This window comes from Agelaius tricolor, unplaced genomic scaffold (assembly GCF_023055355.1).
Source record: "Agelaius tricolor isolate 1412-34295 unplaced genomic scaffold, bAgeTri1.0.p SCAF_1, whole genome shotgun sequence".
NCBI classification, from domain to species: Eukaryota; Metazoa; Chordata; class Aves; order Passeriformes; family Icteridae; genus Agelaius; species Agelaius tricolor.
This window is the reverse complement of record NW_027269261.1, coordinates 12,350,590-12,368,911: the sequence shown is the minus strand read 5'-3', so window position 1 is coordinate 12,368,911 and position 18,322 is coordinate 12,350,590. Positions and strand designations below refer to the sequence as shown.

Below are 18,322 nucleotides of genomic sequence, written 5' to 3'. Positions count from 1 at the left end.
CATAATGCAAGTAAATCAGTTGTTGCCACTGAAGATATTGTGCTGTCATGTCCTAAATCATGTACAGGACTTTTCCATGGGATGTCAGAAGAAATGAGTCTCACAAATCAATTTTGAGGTAGGTGACAGAGAAGTTTTAGGCCTAGTAGCTATTTTTTTACACCAGTACCTTTGGCTGGATTATAGTTAGATGTCCTATCATAGTCCTTTTGGATCATTGGCTAACATCAGGGGCTGGTGTGTGTAAAGAGGTGCATCAAATGGAATTTGTATTGATTGCTAAACCACAGAGTTTTAAGAGTCTCCTCTGTTCTCAATCCTGCTTCATTCCCACCTGTGGAACTGCTCGTGAGCACAGCTGTGCTTACATCAAGAGCTTTTGCACTGATTGAAACCATGGCATTATGCTGAAGGTAAGAGTGGGTCAGAGATATTATTGCTAATTATCACAATTATGAACTAATGATAGACCAGTCACTGGTACAAGGAATTGCTTTCATTAATGTGAAGCAAATGTAGCTGGTGGTGCAGTGTTTGGCAACAAGAGGAGTGCTTTGGAACTCAGTTGCTGTCACAGACTTGAAAGCAAAGGACTCAGCTGAAAAGGAGAATGTAAAAGGTTTAAAGTGATTGCAGTAGTACTGTTCTCTTATGTATCAGACTCTGCACTTCCTTAATTTAGCAGTGCAGTCACAAATCTGGACCAGGTATTTAGCATGATCACTTAGCATCAGACAATGTATAGTGAAAGAAAAGAGAGATTTTAATGGGAAAACATTGTTACAAAAAGGTAACTACTCTGCTACTCTGCTTCATCACCTGGGAATAGAGTTGGACTGTATGTGCTGAAGAGGCCCTGGTGCATTCCTGAATGGCATTGGCAATGTCAGAGAGTGGACCAGTGGAAATCATTCCTGAGACTGTCTGAGGAGGGAAAAGAAGGCAGCGCTTCCTTGCTTGTGCAGGAAGCAGCTCTCCTGCTGCTGAGAGGTAGCCTTTACCTGATTTGTGTGTGCACATGTGATGCCCTAAATTGAGTCCTGTGTGCAGCAGAGAGGGTTTTGCATCTCTTGTGATTTCCAGATCACACATGGCTGTGCAAGGGTTAATAATGTAAGTAAACTACCCACCAGCTCAGCCTGAGATCTAATGTAAACTGCAAAATTGCCAGTGACAAAGGTTCAATAGATAAACTTTCCTCCTCAGTGACATCTTTACAGCCTATTGCTTGAATGCTCTTCTTTAACTGTGTGTAGGTGGCTGTGTAATTGGAAGTTTCTGTTGATGAAATGGAGGCTTCTAGTTTAGTGCCTCTTTCTTTAAACTAACAATGCCAGCACAGCTGATAGGAATGAAAAAAGAAGGCATGAAAGGTAGCAAACAGGCTTTAAATACTCCAGGGAAGCAGATCTGGAGAAAAAGAAGCCAGGCTGCAATCACTGCAGTACCTGTTAGCTTCAAGAGCAACTTGACTGACTACTCCTGGACTCTTCTGGTTCCCCACACAGAAAAGTTTTGCTTAATAGCCACCTTCCACACCTATCATCACAAAGGAAGAGAAGGGAAAACACCAGTTCGAATGTCAGAACAGTTGTGTTGCATAAGAATTACTGACTGGCATTTTTATTTATTATGAAATGTTCAAGACACTGTAAAACAATCCCTAGTCATCACTAAGATAATCACAACTGGCCTTGCAAAGGGTAACTTGGCACTCTGGGTGTATTTTCCTTGTGAGATGTCTTGTCCCGTGGTGCAGGATAGGGCTTCTCTAAGGCTGACAAGAGCAGGAATGCTTGGGAGGCTTTGGTGGGGGCTGTGGCTGCGCCGCCATTCTTGCAGTTGGAGTTATAAGCAGAGAAATAGTTCATCCTGTAGAGCTCTGCTCGGCTCTTGCAGCAGCCAAGCTTGCTCATCAGCAGGAAGAAATCCCTCCGAAATGCTTTGGTGAAAATGGCGTAGAGGAAGGGGTTTGCGCAGGAGTTGACGGGGTAAAATAAAACCAGCAGGATCTTGGAGTTGGTCACTGTGATGAGAGGAACTTTGAAGGCAGCGGATATGGCAAAAAAGGAGATGGGGGCCATGCAGGTGAAATCCGTGAAGATCAGTATGGCCATTCTCTTGGCGACCTTGGTGTCTTTGTTGGCGGCCACCAGCTCTGGGTTCTGCACAGCGATGTAAATCTTGATGTAGCAAGCACAAATGACAATGAAGGCGACAACGTTGAGCACCAAGATCAGCAGGATGTATGCCTGGGACAGGCCCGTTTCGATATCCATGGGCAGACAAATGCTGACCTTCATGTAGCTGCTGACCCCGAAGAGAGGCAGCAGGGCTATCCCGATGGAGAAGAGCCAGCCCCCCAGCATGATGGGCACGGCGTGGCGCAGGCGCAGCTTGCGGTCCAGCTGCATGGCGTAGGTGATGGTGTGCCAGCGCTCCAGGGTGATCACCGTCAGCGTGTACACCGACAGCTCGCTGGCAAACACCGTGAAGAAGCCGGCCGTGCTGCAGCCGCCGCCCGTCTGCCAGTCGATGGCGTGGTTGTAGTACTGCCCGCTGGTCTGGGCGTCCACCGAGGCGATGAGCAGCAGGTACAGCCCCATGCAGAAGTCGGCGAAGGAGAGGTTGCACATGAGGAAGCGAGGGACGGTGAGCTTGTAGTGGCTGGTCAGGAGAACGAGGAGCACGGTGAAATTGCCGGCAATGGCCAGGATGTTTATGAACCAGATCAGCACCCTGAGGAAGCTGTAGCCCAGGATGTCTTCGCAGGGATTGAAGGCGTCTGGTTCTGGGGTGCACGTGAGGACTTTAGGCTGGCAGAAGTCGTACTCAAAGTCAAAGCCGGCCATTTCGCTGTCGTCGAAAATGGTTGAGTAGCTGTAGGGAGAACTCTCATAATCTGTTCCAAAGGGGTGCGTCTTCCCGTCTGCTGACCACAGCAATGTGCTGTTGGAGTCATCGCTGTAACCATGAAAAAACCACCCCCCAAACAGAAGTGAGTTATTTGTTACATGCCACTTGCATTCTTTTGCAAAAGACAACAGATAACAGTTGTTCTAAAACAGTGCCTTCCTCCATGTATTTCTACAGGGTGTTTACAAATAATGAAGCCCTGTAAGGATGTTTTGTGTTTGGGAAGTGGCCTTGGAGAGCAGCAGGGGTCACAGTCCCGTCCACAGAAATGCTCTCTTTTAGAACTTGCCTATTTGTAAGTACTTCACTTTTACTGCTTTGTGGAGGAGCCATGGTTCTCATGCTGCTGGTTGGCTGCAGTCCAAGCTACAGCAACACCTGGGCTGATGGATTACAGGTTTGATGCACAGAGGTTTCACAGGCAGTTGTAGAAGCCATACTAACATAACCTATGGATTTTAACTGTGTACCTTTGCTCCCCTTAGGAAAGGCACTTAGCAAAGAAATTCCTGAGACTATGTATGGCTTGGGAGATGCTGAGGAATTTGCTATTCACACTACTATAGGGGAAGGAGTAGAAGTGCATTGTTAACTAAAATCACAATGGTAGTTAGGAATTTATTAAATTTAGGCTGCACCCAATGTCTAATAAAAAAATGCAGGTTTTTAAGATAGACTTCTGAAATCTCTAGGTCATCAGGAGTGTGGTGATAAGCCTGCCAAAGAAATGTGTTTAAAATAAACACTGTCTTTTCTGACACTTCCCTGCCATATCAGGTGCCCATTTCCCAACTTCCAAATCATCCTGACTGTGAGTGTTTGGTGGGCAAACACTCAGTCTGCAGTGTGAGACCTGGAAAATATCTCTATTGAGGACAACTCTTGAGAAAAGTGGTAGCTTTAGGATAATTTAACTACACACTTAAGATTCTACATCTACTGAAGCATGTCCATTAAATAATATTTCTGGAGCAGGGTCTTAACTGAGACTGAGCAAATGAAACTGAGCTGCTTTTCAGCTATTCCTGTGGGGCAAATAATGTCCCAAACTCGTTATCCTTACTTCTCTCTGTATATGGAAAACTGCCCAGTGTCTTGCATTTACTTGTCTGGCTCAAATTGGAAGAGCAGGGAATACATTTGACTCTATTTACTTAGAAAAATGATTGTGATTTTCTGAGAGGCTGTGTGAATGTGCTGCTATGTGGAAGCTGGATTTTTGTGAGTTTTTTTTTTTTTTTTTTTTTACTAGTAAGAATTCAGGACTTTCAGATGATTTCTGCTGTGGTTCTGCAGCCATTAAGCCCATGAACCATAACCTTATTTTCACTTGCTTATTATAATGCCTGCTCATTGATGGGAGAATTGCTGGGATTGGGATTTGCCAAAGTAAAAAGCTTCAGGAGCCAATAGGCTGGGCAGACTATTTAATGCACAGCAGGAGTGCAACAGATGCTAATCCAAAACAAGCAGACAGATAAAACCAAATGGCAATTGTAGGAGGCCTCACCAGCCAGCAAACAAGATAATGTCCAAGGAAGTAATTATCCCAATGAATCAATCACATTTCAGCTGTATTTAGCCATTGGGATTTTGTGACCATAACCTTGTTTCTTCTAGACTTTAGAATGCTTTGACGCCACGTCAGGGCTGCTAAGAAATCCCAAGGTCTCCCATGTAGCTGCAGAGGGATGAAGAATAGCAAATCTTTAAACTTCTCCCTTAAAAGCTGGGTTAGAGCCTGTGCCATCCAGCACAGCCAACACAACAGTCCTGATATTAGCCTTTCTCATTGTCACACTGAACGCTGTCAAGCAAAACTGTGATGATATGAAAAGACGTGTTTAGACGGAGTAAACCACTGGCACGGGGTCATCACAATTCTGGCTCAGGGACTCCATTCTACCATGGAAAACTATTGGTATGCAGAGTTTGAATTATCCTTTCTATAGGCAAAAAAAAAAAAAAGTGAACAATAACAGCTCTTCTTTGAATCACACCAATAACAGCATTTATTTCAGGGAATGGAAAGTCTCCATGTAGGCCACTAACTTCTGTAAATATTTAATCATTATTTTGAAATCTGTTCAGAACTCAGAAGACAAACTGGAATGAGAAAGCTTGTGAAATCATGAGGGTTTTTTATTCCCCTTTCCTTTTGAAAATCCAAATCTTGCTTTAATGATAGTAAAATTACCGCTGTGCAACTTGTAGGGGTGACTGAATTGGCAGGCAAAGACCTGCTTAGTAAAAAACATGTGAAGAGGAAAAAGGGGAGGAGGTCTGTATTTGCTACTTCCATCATCTCTATGCAGAGAGGTACTTACAGCATTTCGTTAGTCGGTCTCCTCATGGTGCTTTCACACTCCTTGGAGAAGTTGTCAAAAATGGAAAACAACAAATTCTGTCTGCAAGAAGGATGAGAAGAAAGTTAAGTTTCAGGCTGGATTTTGGCCAAAGCCTTGTCTTCTCTGCAAGTGATCTTCAGAGACACGTAAGGTAAGCCACTGCTGGCCTCGAGGCAGCATAAATGTTCCTGCAGACATCTGGAAGTGGGAAGGAGAAGACTTCAAATGCTGTGAAAATAGGCAGTGTCAGGATGTGTAAGGTGTGTAAGGATGGTCTTTCAGGTTGGTTGTCATGTAAGATGTATTTTTTTTAATATTGAAATAACTTGAATTAAATGGTGCATTTTGAAATACTGCATTGAAGTGGGCCAGATTCTCCACCAGGATGAATGGAAGCAGTTAGGCTGGCTTTTGGAGAAGTGCCTGTTCACAGCTGCTGGGAAACTGGCCTGATACAGAACCCCAGAATGGGTCAGGTTGGCAGGGAACATGGTGGGGCCAACCTCCCTGTGTCATCCTAGATGGGCATCTGGCCCAACCTCCCTGTGTCATCCTAGAGCACATTCCAGACAGTTCTGAAATATCCCCAGTGAGGGAGACTCCACACCCTCTCCACATTCCAGACAGTTCTGAAATATCCTCAGTGAGGGAGACTCCACACCCTCTCCATGCAACCTCTTCCAGTGCTTGGTCACCTGCACAGAAGGAAGTTCTTGCTCATATTCAGATGGAACTTCCTGTGCATCAGCTCCTGCCTGTTGCCTTTTGTCCCATTGGCCAGCACCACTGAGCAGAGCCTGGTCCATCCCCTTGACACCCTCCCTTCAGATACTGACAGACATTGATGAGGTTCCCTCTCAGTCCTCTCTCCTGGGGGCTGAACAGCCCCAGCTCCCTCAGCCTTTCCTCATAAGAGAGGTTCTCCAGACCCTTGACCACCTTAGTAGCCCTCCACTGGACCTGCTCCAGGAGCTCCATGTCTCTCTCATCCTGAGGATCCCAGAACTGGGCACAGCACTCCAGATGTGCCTCACCAGGGCTGAGCAGAGGGGCAGGATCCCCTCCCTGACCTGCTGGCACTGCAGTTCCTAATGCAGCCCAGGACACCTTTGGCCTTCTTGGCCAGAAGGACACGCTGCTGGCTCAGGGATGGGTCCCTAGGTCCTCTGCAGGGCTGTTTTCCAGCAGCTCAGCCCCAAGCCCATGCTGGTGCATGGGGTGAACCTTCCCCAGGTGACTCTATTTTAAAAGCTGTCAGGGAACTGGAGGGAGACTTTGCATGCTTGAAGTAAAGCAGTTTGAATAGTACAAGTTGAAAGGTGATACATTTGGCAAAATCTCTGGGTTTGAGCCTTTGAAAGTCGCAGCCAGGTATCTACCAGTCTGAATGGAAATGGCTTTGTCTCACCTCATTGCTGATGCCCCTGGTAGGGGAGCAGTAATTTCCTGACTTGCATGGGATTTCCTCCCCAGCAATTTACTAAGAAAACAGTCACTTAATATAAATATAAGAAAGTGACTTACTAAGGCACGTCTGTTTTTATAGGCCGTGCCCATGCTTCAAAGTCAAGCACCCCAAAAATAATAGAGCATCAGAAATGTAGTTATCTTTATCAGAATAAATATCTTTTCTTTTCTGCCAGAGTTGCTCCTGCATTTAATACGCTCAGAGATGTGATCTGTGACAGAATCAGTTCATTAGCAATGGAAATGCTTAACGGTAGAATCTTTGTTCTGTTCTTGCAGAATCAAGAACTCCTTAGTAAAATGAGGTGGGCAGAGAAAGCATAGATTAACCCCTAATGCTACCCTAAAGAATTGGAATGTACTCCTGCCTTTCCAGGACATCCCTGAAGTGAAGGCAGGGGGGTGACACTGATCAGGCCTCCCACAACTGCCTGCTCAGTCATTGCTGTGGCCTTCATTTGAGATGGACGAGAAATGAGGCACCTCCATGGCTCAAACTAAACCCATATGGGATTGCTTTAGCTGCCTGAAGTCAACTGGAGGTTGGTTTCTTTGAAGCATAAATGCTGAAAAATGAGCTCCAGTTGTCTTGGGTTAACTGCCCCAAGTTTGTGGATGCAAAGCTCTCCCTGTGCCACAGTTTCCAGTTGTGGAGAGAACAATACTGTCTATTACTTGAAATGGTTAGAACTAAACTGTGTAATCTCTCTCTGTAGGCTTGTAGCAGGCATTAAATTTTGGTGGGTATTGAAAGCTTGCCCTTTCTACTATGTCATCATATCACCTGTATTAATTAAGCTAAAGGCTACAGGGGTTTCATTTTATTTTTAATTAGGGCAATGTCCTATTGATAAAAGTTTGTCTTCTGTATGCCAGTAGGCTTTTAATTGAGATACCAAGAAAAACGTAAGCTTTAAACAAGCTTAGAATAATGTTTCTGCTGGCAGATCCGGGGCACAGGATGGGATCCATTTCTGCTCTAAAATAAATGGACATAATTTTCCTGGCCTTAGCAGAGATTTGCTGTTTCCGGCAAGGCCTTGCAATGCACCATAGCTTCCCTGCAACAGGAATAAAGATGATCAAGCCATGTGAGCTGAATAAAGCAGAATTGCCATTTTGGAACTTCTGAAGCACTGCAGTACCATAATGTGCTCTTTGGACTTACCTTTCTGTCCTTAGATTTCGAAAAGCACAGCAGTGGCTGGGATATGTTAGGACAGCTTCCAGAAGACTGCTGAATTTATCCAGTGGTGGCAGCCTCTTTAATGAGTAAGATGAGGTTGCATTTAAGACCTGAATGGCCTCAAGCCCATAACTAGGCAGGGACTCCAGCGCTGTTGAAGAAATATCCCTGTGAAACAAAGGGAGCATTCACTTATCTTTTCATCCCTACAAAAATACCACCAAAGCATGACAGTAGCTAACAGCAACTGGTTTTTTCATGAAGGTTCAGATTTACAAAGCTGCTTCAGCACCTGATGGCCAGCCCAGAGACATGGTCTGTGAAACTACAAAGCAGTGGGGCAAGAGCATCCCCGAGGCTCAGCAGCTCCAGCCAGGCAAGGAGCTCCCTTGGTCCTGGGGAAACTGAAACCCACCATTCCAGGGGCTGTGTCCTGACCTTTCCATTGGAAATTCATGCATGGATTAAGGGATGGCTCTTTAAGCCAGAGACACAGAGAGAAGAAGGTGGGCAATAGTGACTTTCCAGCCAGCTGACAGGTAGGACACCCTCCTCGCTCTCTGCTTAGCTCTGAAGGGCTGTTCTAGGTGCTTTAATTAAATGGCTATTAATTAAAACCCCAAAAATGCCATCATTCTTGCCAACACAAACTTAAGCAGTTTGGCTTACAGTAACTTCAGAGGGGCTGTTGGTGTGAAAAATGTCCATCAGGACATTAAACAAAGGAAAAAAAGGCCCACAATTCTGAAAGTGATGCCAGTAATGCCATGTGCCATAAAGCACCAATAAAAGGCACAAAAAAGGCATGTGCAGCACAAAGTGCTATTTGCAGAAGCTATTGTGTTTTATTGCCAGGGCAGCCCTCCAGTAAGTCCTTGATTAATAAATCATGAGGATGATAATAACGAGTTTTATTCAGCGTGAACTTACAGCATGCAATCAACTGGTTCACTTTTATAAACAAGTTCTAAACCCATATATTGCCAAAACATGTCCATCCTACCAAAAGACAAGTTAGTTTACAATGTCAGAATATAACATACAGGATCAGGAGGATCTGACACAAATAAAGCAAAAACCAAAATGTCTAAGAGGTGGAGATCAATGCCAACACTAGAACTGATGTGTTGTGTGAACTCCTTTCACTCTCTAATTTCATGGCATCTCCCTGCCATGTTTCCACTTTGTACACAGAGGGTAAGAGATCAAATCTCCCTCCAGACTCGAAGCCTGTGTTTGCCATGGTGACACAGCCCTGGTGGCACAGTGCAGTTCCCACAGGAGACTCAAGTCATGGAGCTGTGGGTACTTACAGGACATCCGGCCCCGTGGCCCCTCTCAGGGCATCGTTGTGGATCCGCCTGAGGTTCTTGTTGTCCTTCAGGATCCTGTGGAACCAAAAATGAAATCTCTTTACATCTGTGTTTTAAAAATCACTTTTTTGGTTTATTCTTCACACCTGTTTCCATTCTTTCTCCCACCACAGCCGTGGTTGTTGCACTGCCTGGCTGGGGAGTGCTTGTATTTCCCATGTGACCTTTACTTCCTCTAATGCCATCAGATCATCATCGTCTACACTTAAATGTGATAAATTCCAAATTCTTCTGACTTAAACCAGGAACAACCAGGCTGGTTCTTTCACTACAGTAGCAAATATTCATTTTGCCCAAACCAACACACTAGTCCCTCAGCGTGTGAGAGAGATTAAAAACTATTGATTTTTCCAGACATAAACTGTAGATTCCTTAGTCTGGGCTACTGTTTCAAGTTCTACACTAATTTATGAAATTTTCTTAAGAATTATGAACTTTTCTCACAAAAGCTGTACTATTTTAAGGGATGTTGTTTCAGGAAAAGCAGTGAGAGCTAGCTGCAAGATTAACAACTGAGTCACAATGACACTGAAAGTTGCAGTTTTCTCATGGGTATTGGGAAACAGAAGACACAGCCAGTTAAACTGAAGGAAGAGCCTCTGACTATTTAAATTCATATTTACTGTGTAAATTACTGAGGAGAGATAGCATACTCACAGTTGATTCAGCTTTGTCCCGTTGAAGGCATGGCTGTGGATATCTTCAAATCCATTTTTATACAACTTGCTGGAGATTAAATAAACATAAGGAAAAAAGATTTGGAAAAAGGTGAAGTTATGTTTTGTACAACAAGCTTCAAACCTTGGTGCTGCATTCATTTTAATGATTAGAGTCTCTGCTTGTAAAGAATGAAGGTAATATAGCTCTTAAATTAAGAAAGGTGCAGATTAAACTGTCTAAGCTCCTTCCTGTTGAGCTGCTGAAGAGAACTTCTGCTGAGGTACAGATCCTCCCCCTGCTGAGGGGCTCACGTGTGCCTTCCTGGGGCTGAGATCCAGAAACAAGGCATTAGTCCAGGTAAGCTCCTGGCACACAGACAACAACCTGGAGGCAGGAGGTCTGGATTTTGTGGTGTCAGCAGGTGCAGATGGAAGACTGCAGGGCTGAGAGAGGTGTCAGGTGGAAAGCAACTGTAAAGCCTGGAGGGAGCTGCTGGATTGCAGATCCTCTGTGGATGGACAAATCTGCCAAGGAACAGCTTTGCAGAGAGGCAGGGGTGAGCTGTGCATCATCCAGCAGGCAGTGAGTTACCAGCTTCTCCAGGGTGCTGCTGCCAGGCTTGATTTGTGCTGTGGGAGCCTTGCTGTCCCCTGCACTGCACAGGGACACTGGATGCCACCCTGCTTCCTGACTCCCCACCCTGGGGCCAGACACCTAAGGCCTGAGCTCTGCTACACCTCAGCTCTTTTCCTTCAGCAGGAGATGTGACCTATGGGTCTATTAATATCACATTAATATTAATGTGATATTAAGTTCATGTATCCAATAGAAATTCAATACAGTCACTTGTATTGATTACTTTTTCTTTGATAGAAAACTTGGAACTGTTTATGAATGAAACAACATTTTCGTTGCTTTTTCACTTGCTTCTGGGATAGCACAAACTGGCCCTATGAAACCAAGTGCTCAAGTGTGGGGAACACCTGGCTCCACTTGCTAGATGGTATCTACCTCAGCACAATGCTGAAATTAGTAATAGCCTTAAAGACCATGACAATATGTGGGATCAATTTCCCAATCCCCAAGAAACATTAACTGCTGGAAAGGCTAAATTAGCTATTTGCAGTGCAAAGTATGACTGCAGGGTGACTTTACACCTCCACAGATTACTTGTGTTTCACCAGACCATGCTGTAGCAGGAGGAATTACTCCCCCTAATTACAGCTAACAACATGGGGTGGAGTTAACACGGAGCTCTACAATTAGGAAGCTGCTGATAAGATAATTCTTTTCTGCTTGTGGTGAGCTCCCAATCACAAAAGGATGGGAGAAAAATGACTGTTGGCTGTTTCCTGACTTAGACTCCCTCCCATTTAATACACTTTAGGGTTACAGTAAAGACTTTAAGCACCTTTCTCCATCTCTTTTATGTTCATTTTCTTGCACCATTAGCAGAATAATAATTTTTCTGGAGTTATTTTGAGAACTTGCTGGGAGGAAAGAGGCTCATAAGATGAAATGATGCACTAATCCAAGCAATTGCTCCTCTTTAGCATCATGTAGGAGTAGCATTCAGTCACATTTATGCCCAGTTCCTCTCTCCTTTCCAGAAGGTATTGGTCAATACATAAAATCTGGGCCAAAATTACTGTCATGCTGGTACATTAGCCTGATGAAGAGCCCATCAGCTGCAGTTCTTGCAGCTCCTTTGCAGGTGTAAATACCCCTGGAGTTTTGGGCAGGGCTCCCACTGGATGTGAGCTGGAGCCTGGCCCCCAAACCTGGGCTTGTGGCTACCACACCTGCTGCTGCTCTCTATGGCTCACAGGGTCCTTCCTTGGGAAACCCAAATTTTGGCCTAAATCCTGCCAAGAGGCTCAGCTTGTGATTTCTCCTCTTCCAGCACTACTTTGTGGAAGTTTTCCTGAAGCCAGGTGAGCTGTGAAATTGATACAGAGCTCTTGCTGTGCTGACAAAGGACATTACACCTTGGCTTTCTGCATTCCTCAGGTGGGGCATCTCATAGCATCAAAGCCACACACCTCACAGGGGGCTGGAACAAGGAACCAACCCACTGCTGGCTAAAAGGAAATTCTTGGGTGTGGAGACTTACAGGGATCTTATAGGAAAATGAGATGAGGCAAAAGAAATCAGGGTAAGAAGCAGCAGCCATAGTTTGTACCCATTTATTCTGTGTCTCCATCCCTCCTCTTCACAGGGATGTGCAGCTGAAGCTCAGCTCCCCCAGACTGCTTGGTCCCTGAAAGCACTGTTTCAAGAAACCACATCCCTGAGGTAAGAACAGAGACTTTGACCTCCAGTGCAGTTTTTGTAGTTTATATCCTGGTGATGGTATTTATAAAAACAACATTGCATGGAAGATGAAGATTTAGATCTCTGGTCCTATTTTCTTTCCTAAATAAAACTCTGCTCTTCATCTTGAAGAACATCCCTATGTTTCTTAGGCATTTAAAATTCAGCACACAATACATATTTATTTTTTATGGGGCTTAATGTCAAGATTTTCATGAAGTCAACCCACTTTCCTCAAGCAGAAGTGTTATCCTCACAGAAGGAGCTGGAGCTAGGATTATTTTACTCACAGAGTCAGTGATTCATTGTTCATCCCTTGGAAAGCATTTTGTGGTATAATTGTCATACGCAAGTTATCACAGAGCTCCCTTTGGAAGGAAAGAAAAAAGGAGTTTTTGTCAGCATCTCAGGAGCAAGATGGAAAACACAGCTAGGTTAGCATGGGTCTCTACTTACAAAATAAAATGAGCTTCCATTGAGAAGATCTGTGTCAGGTCTGGAAATTGTCTTATTCCAGTGTTACAAATGCTCCTAGAGAAAAGCATAATTCCTATTTATAGAAGGAAATATTACCAGAGTGGATGCAACAAGAAGCTGACTTGGTAGGTATAAGTTTAACAGTACTTTAAAAAGTGACTGACAAATCTAATTTTTTATGTAGGCTCCAAAGGTATTTGTAAGACCTGTAAAAATCAAGTTTTCAGAATTCTCAAGCAGTGTCCTAGAGGAGCAGCATATGTTCTCACTACATTAAGCATGAGGGAGAGATTTTAGTTACATCTTCTGTTTAGTACTCTGTTAAAATGCAAGCTTTATTCTAGAAATAAGCACTTATCAGAACTACTTTGCAGACTTCTGTTTTGTCCACCACTGCCCTACCTTGTACACTGAAAGACCTCACTATTGGCTAAAGCTGTTGAAAGCAATGTATGAACCCCCAGGATACTGTAATGCATGAAAAACCTTTTTCCTTACACTCCTTAATTTGATTTGTATACTCCTTTGGAGAAAAGAATAAATAGAGAAAACAGAAAAGGAATAAAACTCTTTCTTACAAGTATTTTAGCCTTGGAAGATTTCTGAACGCTCCGTCCTCAATGTGCAACAGATTTTTTGTGTTCAGGATTAATCTGCAGTGAGGGAAAAAAGTTTTCAGTATTATAATCAGCATAGATTTGGGAGAACCCTGAGTTTTGCTTGCAATTTACTTTCTCAGAAAACAGCCTGCAAATGTGCTACTGGGTGCATTTTGAGGTGCTGTTGGTAATAAGAACAGCCTGCAATTTTTAGGCAGCCAACAAAAGATATCACTACCTGAATTCTCATGTTCTCTGAGCTGGTCTGGCTTGGATATCCTGATCACTGGTGGGAGTTAGCATTTTGGGCTTGGACCTGAGGGTGTGAGTGTGCCTGGTCCTTGCTCCACAATCAGATCCCTTCAAATCATCCCTCATTTCCATTACATTACTGATGCTCTTCCTAGCCAGGAAAGGCAGTTCCTCAGATAGTTTAACCTCTTAGGAGCTCCATGGACTTCCTTAGAGCAGTGGTTGGTAGAAGTGGATCGAGAGAAATGTGTGAGAAATCCTGTTTGCCAGTGGTCACTCAGAAAATGGGCAAATCTCTTAATCATGGAGCACTTCCTGCAGCTGAGCTATCTGGAAGAGCTCTGTTTGCCCTAAAGGCCAATAACTGAAGCCCAGCTCCCTCCCAGCCCATGAGTTACAAAATACAAAGGTTTTAGCATATGAAATGGTATAAAAGTTGAATTTCAAGGATGCCATTGAGCTCACTACCCTGATCATTCATTGAATGTGGACTTGAGTGCAGCTTGGGACATCAAGCTCTTGCAATGAGAGTCCTGCACAGCTCCCAAGATTCAAGGAGGTGTTTTGCCAGCTTCCTATAGCTCTTGAATGGCCTTGCTTAGCTTTTGGGTTTTGGAAGACAGGCATTAGACAAGCTATCCATAAACTGTAGATGAATGCATGGGGTCAAATCTTTCATTCCTTCCCTGAGCACACCACTGATTCTAGTGGAAGTTGGACTCAGTCAGAGGTTGACTAATCCATATCCCTTGCTTAATGTGAGTGACTGGCTTCAGTGTGTTCACATATGAAAGAAAAAAGAGATGAATTTGTCCTTAGTTGCACAATTTTCAGCCACTCACTGGTCGTGCTGCGCGAAAAAGGCAGTAATGAGATATTGAATCAGATTTAGAGTTTCCAATTTCACTAAATATTTCAGAGCATTCTCCTACTCGTTGCTTTTAACTCTCTCTCTCAGATGCCTGTGCTATGAGGTCAAGTTTAAAATCAGTGCCTGTTCTGTTTGAGTAATATTTTAGTGCTCCACAGAAGAGCTATGCATACTAAGCAGCTGCATTTAAATAATGTAGGGCTTTGAAAACGGCATCTTCAAAAGAAAGATTTTTCTCATCTGTTGTCATCTCAAATTATTTCCCCACTTAGAAAACCTGACAGTGGCAGAGCTCCCCTCCTGCCACTGAGCTCACTGAAAGCAGTGGGACTCTGTGCAGGGATGTCTCTAGATCTCCAAGGCCAGGCCTTACAGAGTGCTCACTGTTTTATACAGGACTTGGGAGAGAAATTTTCTCATCACAGATCTCAGTCAAAGCCAATCAAAGTAACAGAGACAGATCTGGTTCAGGAATACTTCTCTGCAGCCTGTTTACTCCTCAGTGATCCGAAACCACAGCGTGGATGCCTTTTTTTAACTGGTGCTCACATTTCAGACAGAGAGGGGAGGCTGTCAAAGGCACTCGCTTCTATTCTCTCCAGGGAGTCGCTCTGAGAGATTTCACTACAATGAAAACAGCAGACACAAAGCAATCCATTACCAGAAAACACCCCAGAAATTGGCTTTCCACTTTGTATTTCCTTCCTTTATGCACACTTGTTCAACCCCTCCTGTCAGTCTTGTCCGTGGCTCACCTCAGACATCCTGGCTGTGCCAGTGGGGTTTGGGAGAGGAGCAGCCTTTTTCTGTCTTGGCAAAAGGGAAAGCCAACCCTTAGGAATAAGTGCCATGTAAGAGCCAATTTCCATTTCCTCAGTAAATTGCAGGTAAGCTAGAGACTGGGGGCCAGAACTAATGCAAGCAGAGTGAACTCAAGCCTCGTGAGCCTTTTCCTCCCTCCCACTGTTGGTTCTGCTTAGTGAATTTATTTGTGGGGTGAGGACGTGGATAACATTCCCAGTGCTTCATGTTATTATCAAGTCACAACTATGGTCCTCTCATCCACAGATGTAGAAACACACAGATATGGATTCAGCACACTTCATGAGCAGTGTTTGGATTTAAATGCCATTTTCATTACATGTATGCAAACTGAAAGGAAGTGGCTCTTTTCATCCTGACACAGACAAACGTGACAGTATTTGGTGGCACTCTGGGATTGTGATGTACAGGTGCTCCTGTTCCACACGTGTACTCAAGATTAATCAATACTGACATAGAAAAACAAAACCAATTTATTAGATGCTTGCTAAATGCTCTAATGTTATATTAATTCCAAAAGGAGCAAAGCAGAAACAAAGTTTCATTGAAAATTTTTCTTTTTAATTTTTCCAATTATTTGTTATTAATTAAAATTTTACAATGACAGCCTAAAGGGAAGATTCTGAAAACTTCCAAGCAGAGAACTGGTGAACAAGTTGATAAGTTGCTCCTTTTCCAGGTGAGCATAAATGAAGGATGGCAAATGAATTTTCCAAAAAAGAATGTCAGCCTAGAAGCTTCCAGAAGTTATGAACTGATGACCTGCAGAGCTAGCAAGCCTGAAAAGATTGTTTAGCATCTTTGAGATGTACAGTCATTTTGTGATAGTTAAGATCTAAGAGGGTATGCAAAACTGAGTCCTGAAATTAAATAGTATACATTGATGCATATATAAGGGAGAGATCTTCAAAATTTCTCAACAGAATTGACTAGAAGGGCACACAAAGCAAACCTAAGATTATACACTCTCAAGAAAAAAACATTTTCCAAACAACTGGAATGTGTTTACACCATCAGAGTCAGCATTGTCACAATCCTGAGTGTTATTTTAATTCAGTTGCAATTATGAGAAGACAACTCTATTGGTGATACAAAATCCCTTAGACCAGAATAAGTTCTGTATTTCATTTATAGTGGCAAAGGGGGATGCACACTAGAAATCACAGTTACTGTGTATGTGTGTCTTAAAGAACTATCAAAGATTTTTTTCATCATCATAATTCAGTGAGAATGTTATTTTTGGTATTGCATCAGTTAATTATAAATAAAAGATGGATGTAGAATAAGTGGCCTGATTCACAGGCTGGGAGGGATCAGTGCCTGCTCACAGGACTTTTTTGGGGTCTGAAACATGGTTCTTCCATGGGATCCTCCCTGTGAGCCACAGTTTTTCTATTTACATATGTTGGAATGACTTTAGGGCGTGAGAATAATTTAGCATGTCTTGGAGAGTCATGTGTTGCCAAATAGCTTATTCAGAGATTTATAACTATAAAATATGCATTTTTCAAAGTAGCACTAAATCTCAATAAAATGATGAAGTGTTCTACAAACCAACTTCATAAAAATACATTGATTTCCACACAGTAAATTTGGAGAGATTCATTAAAAGCACACAAAAAGATCAATTAAATTCCTGTTATGGGAGGGATGATGTCCAAGAACAAAGCATTCTTTATGGAGAATATGACATGTGTACAGTTTGAGGAAGTGTAGCCTCAAGTCATACAGGTAGGAGAAATTTTGTGGATTTAAGGTGGTCTTCAGTGTGAAAATAATCAAGTTCTCATTGAACAGTCAGATGCAAGTGGATGCAAGAATACAGCACCACTGGATTCTGCTTTAATACTGTATTGCTGTTGGATATGTGCAGCAGAGAAGTACAAAAAGTGCACCTTGAAAAGAAAGCAGCATCTTCTGTGCTGCTGCTTAAGTTCTGGGGAAGGTCATTCCCCTGCTCTTCAGTGCACTGCTGTGTCATCAACTTTGTCCTTTAGAGGCCACTCCATGCAGACAAAATAAAAAATAATGGAGACTCAAGCATGCCATTTCAGCTGGAATAACAGCAGAAATGAGGGCAGGAGGGGTGAGAAGAGCCTTATGGTCTGAATCCTTGATGGAAAATAGGTACAATGCTGAGGGTCAAGAAGCAGCACAGACCTGGTGAGCAAAATTACAGCACTTGCAAACTGAAAGATCAAAGAAAGGGCTCAATCCTACTGATCCTCTGCCAAGCTTATCTCTCACTGCAAAATGCTGAAGAAATGCCTTATTTGGGTCTTCTACAAATGCATAATGTGCCATGGCTGTCATTGCAGAGGTAATGTTTGATAATAGAAATCAATCTCCTCTGCTAATCAAATGCTCCCTTCATCAGTTACTAAGCTGTATCCAGTTCTCTCTGACATGATTAATATTTCATTATTTGATCTCTAAACAGCTGTTGAAAATCACACATTTTCAAAGGATCTTTTGTGTACTGTTTACATGAAAAGGAATGCTATGTTTATCCTTCTCCTGTGGTTTTATTTCATCACTAGAGCATATTAGCATTTTTACATTATTATAAAAGGATGATCTTGGTAAGAAATTAGGGAAAAGCCTATGGAAAATATTGACGACTTACATGATGAAGGCATCTTGAAGTCCTTCAAATGCATGTGATGGGATTACTTTTACAGGGAGATGAGTAAATGATCTGAAAAAAAAAATAGAAGAGAGGGAAGAAAGGGTTGTAAGGCATGGGGTTTCTTTGTTTATAATTGTACCATTATGGTAGGGAGAAAACCAGTAAAGCATAATGCCACCTTATTTTTCCCACAGTTCTCTGTGCCTCTGGGCCTGATCCATTTGGCATTGATCTCAGTTAAATGGAATTCAAAAGATATTGGGTCAGTTCCTCAACAACATAAATTTGAGAGTAATCATCAGATCAATAATAATCATAACCTATTAAGTAAATTTATAGCCTGATGAAAGTAGGCTGCTACATTCACAGTTAAAGGAAGCTACAGGCTATTTAAAGTTTGATCCTCAGA

General features: G+C 43.0%; 1 protein-coding gene across 1 annotated transcript; it reads right to left on the bottom strand.

The window, feature by feature from the left end:
• Window positions 1-1,682: 1,682 nt before the first annotated feature.
• On the bottom strand, window positions 1,683-18,027 carry LHCGR (luteinizing hormone/choriogonadotropin receptor). Its single transcript, XM_071423585.1, is given in 11 exon segments — window positions 1,683-2,964; window positions 5,244-5,324; window positions 7,900-8,085; window positions 9,231-9,305; window positions 9,948-10,016; window positions 12,554-12,631; window positions 12,720-12,794; window positions 13,319-13,393; window positions 15,012-15,086; window positions 17,911-17,996; window positions 17,998-18,027. Coding segments are annotated over 11 exon segments (2,112 nt in total).
• Window positions 18,028-18,322: the final 295 nt, after the last annotated feature.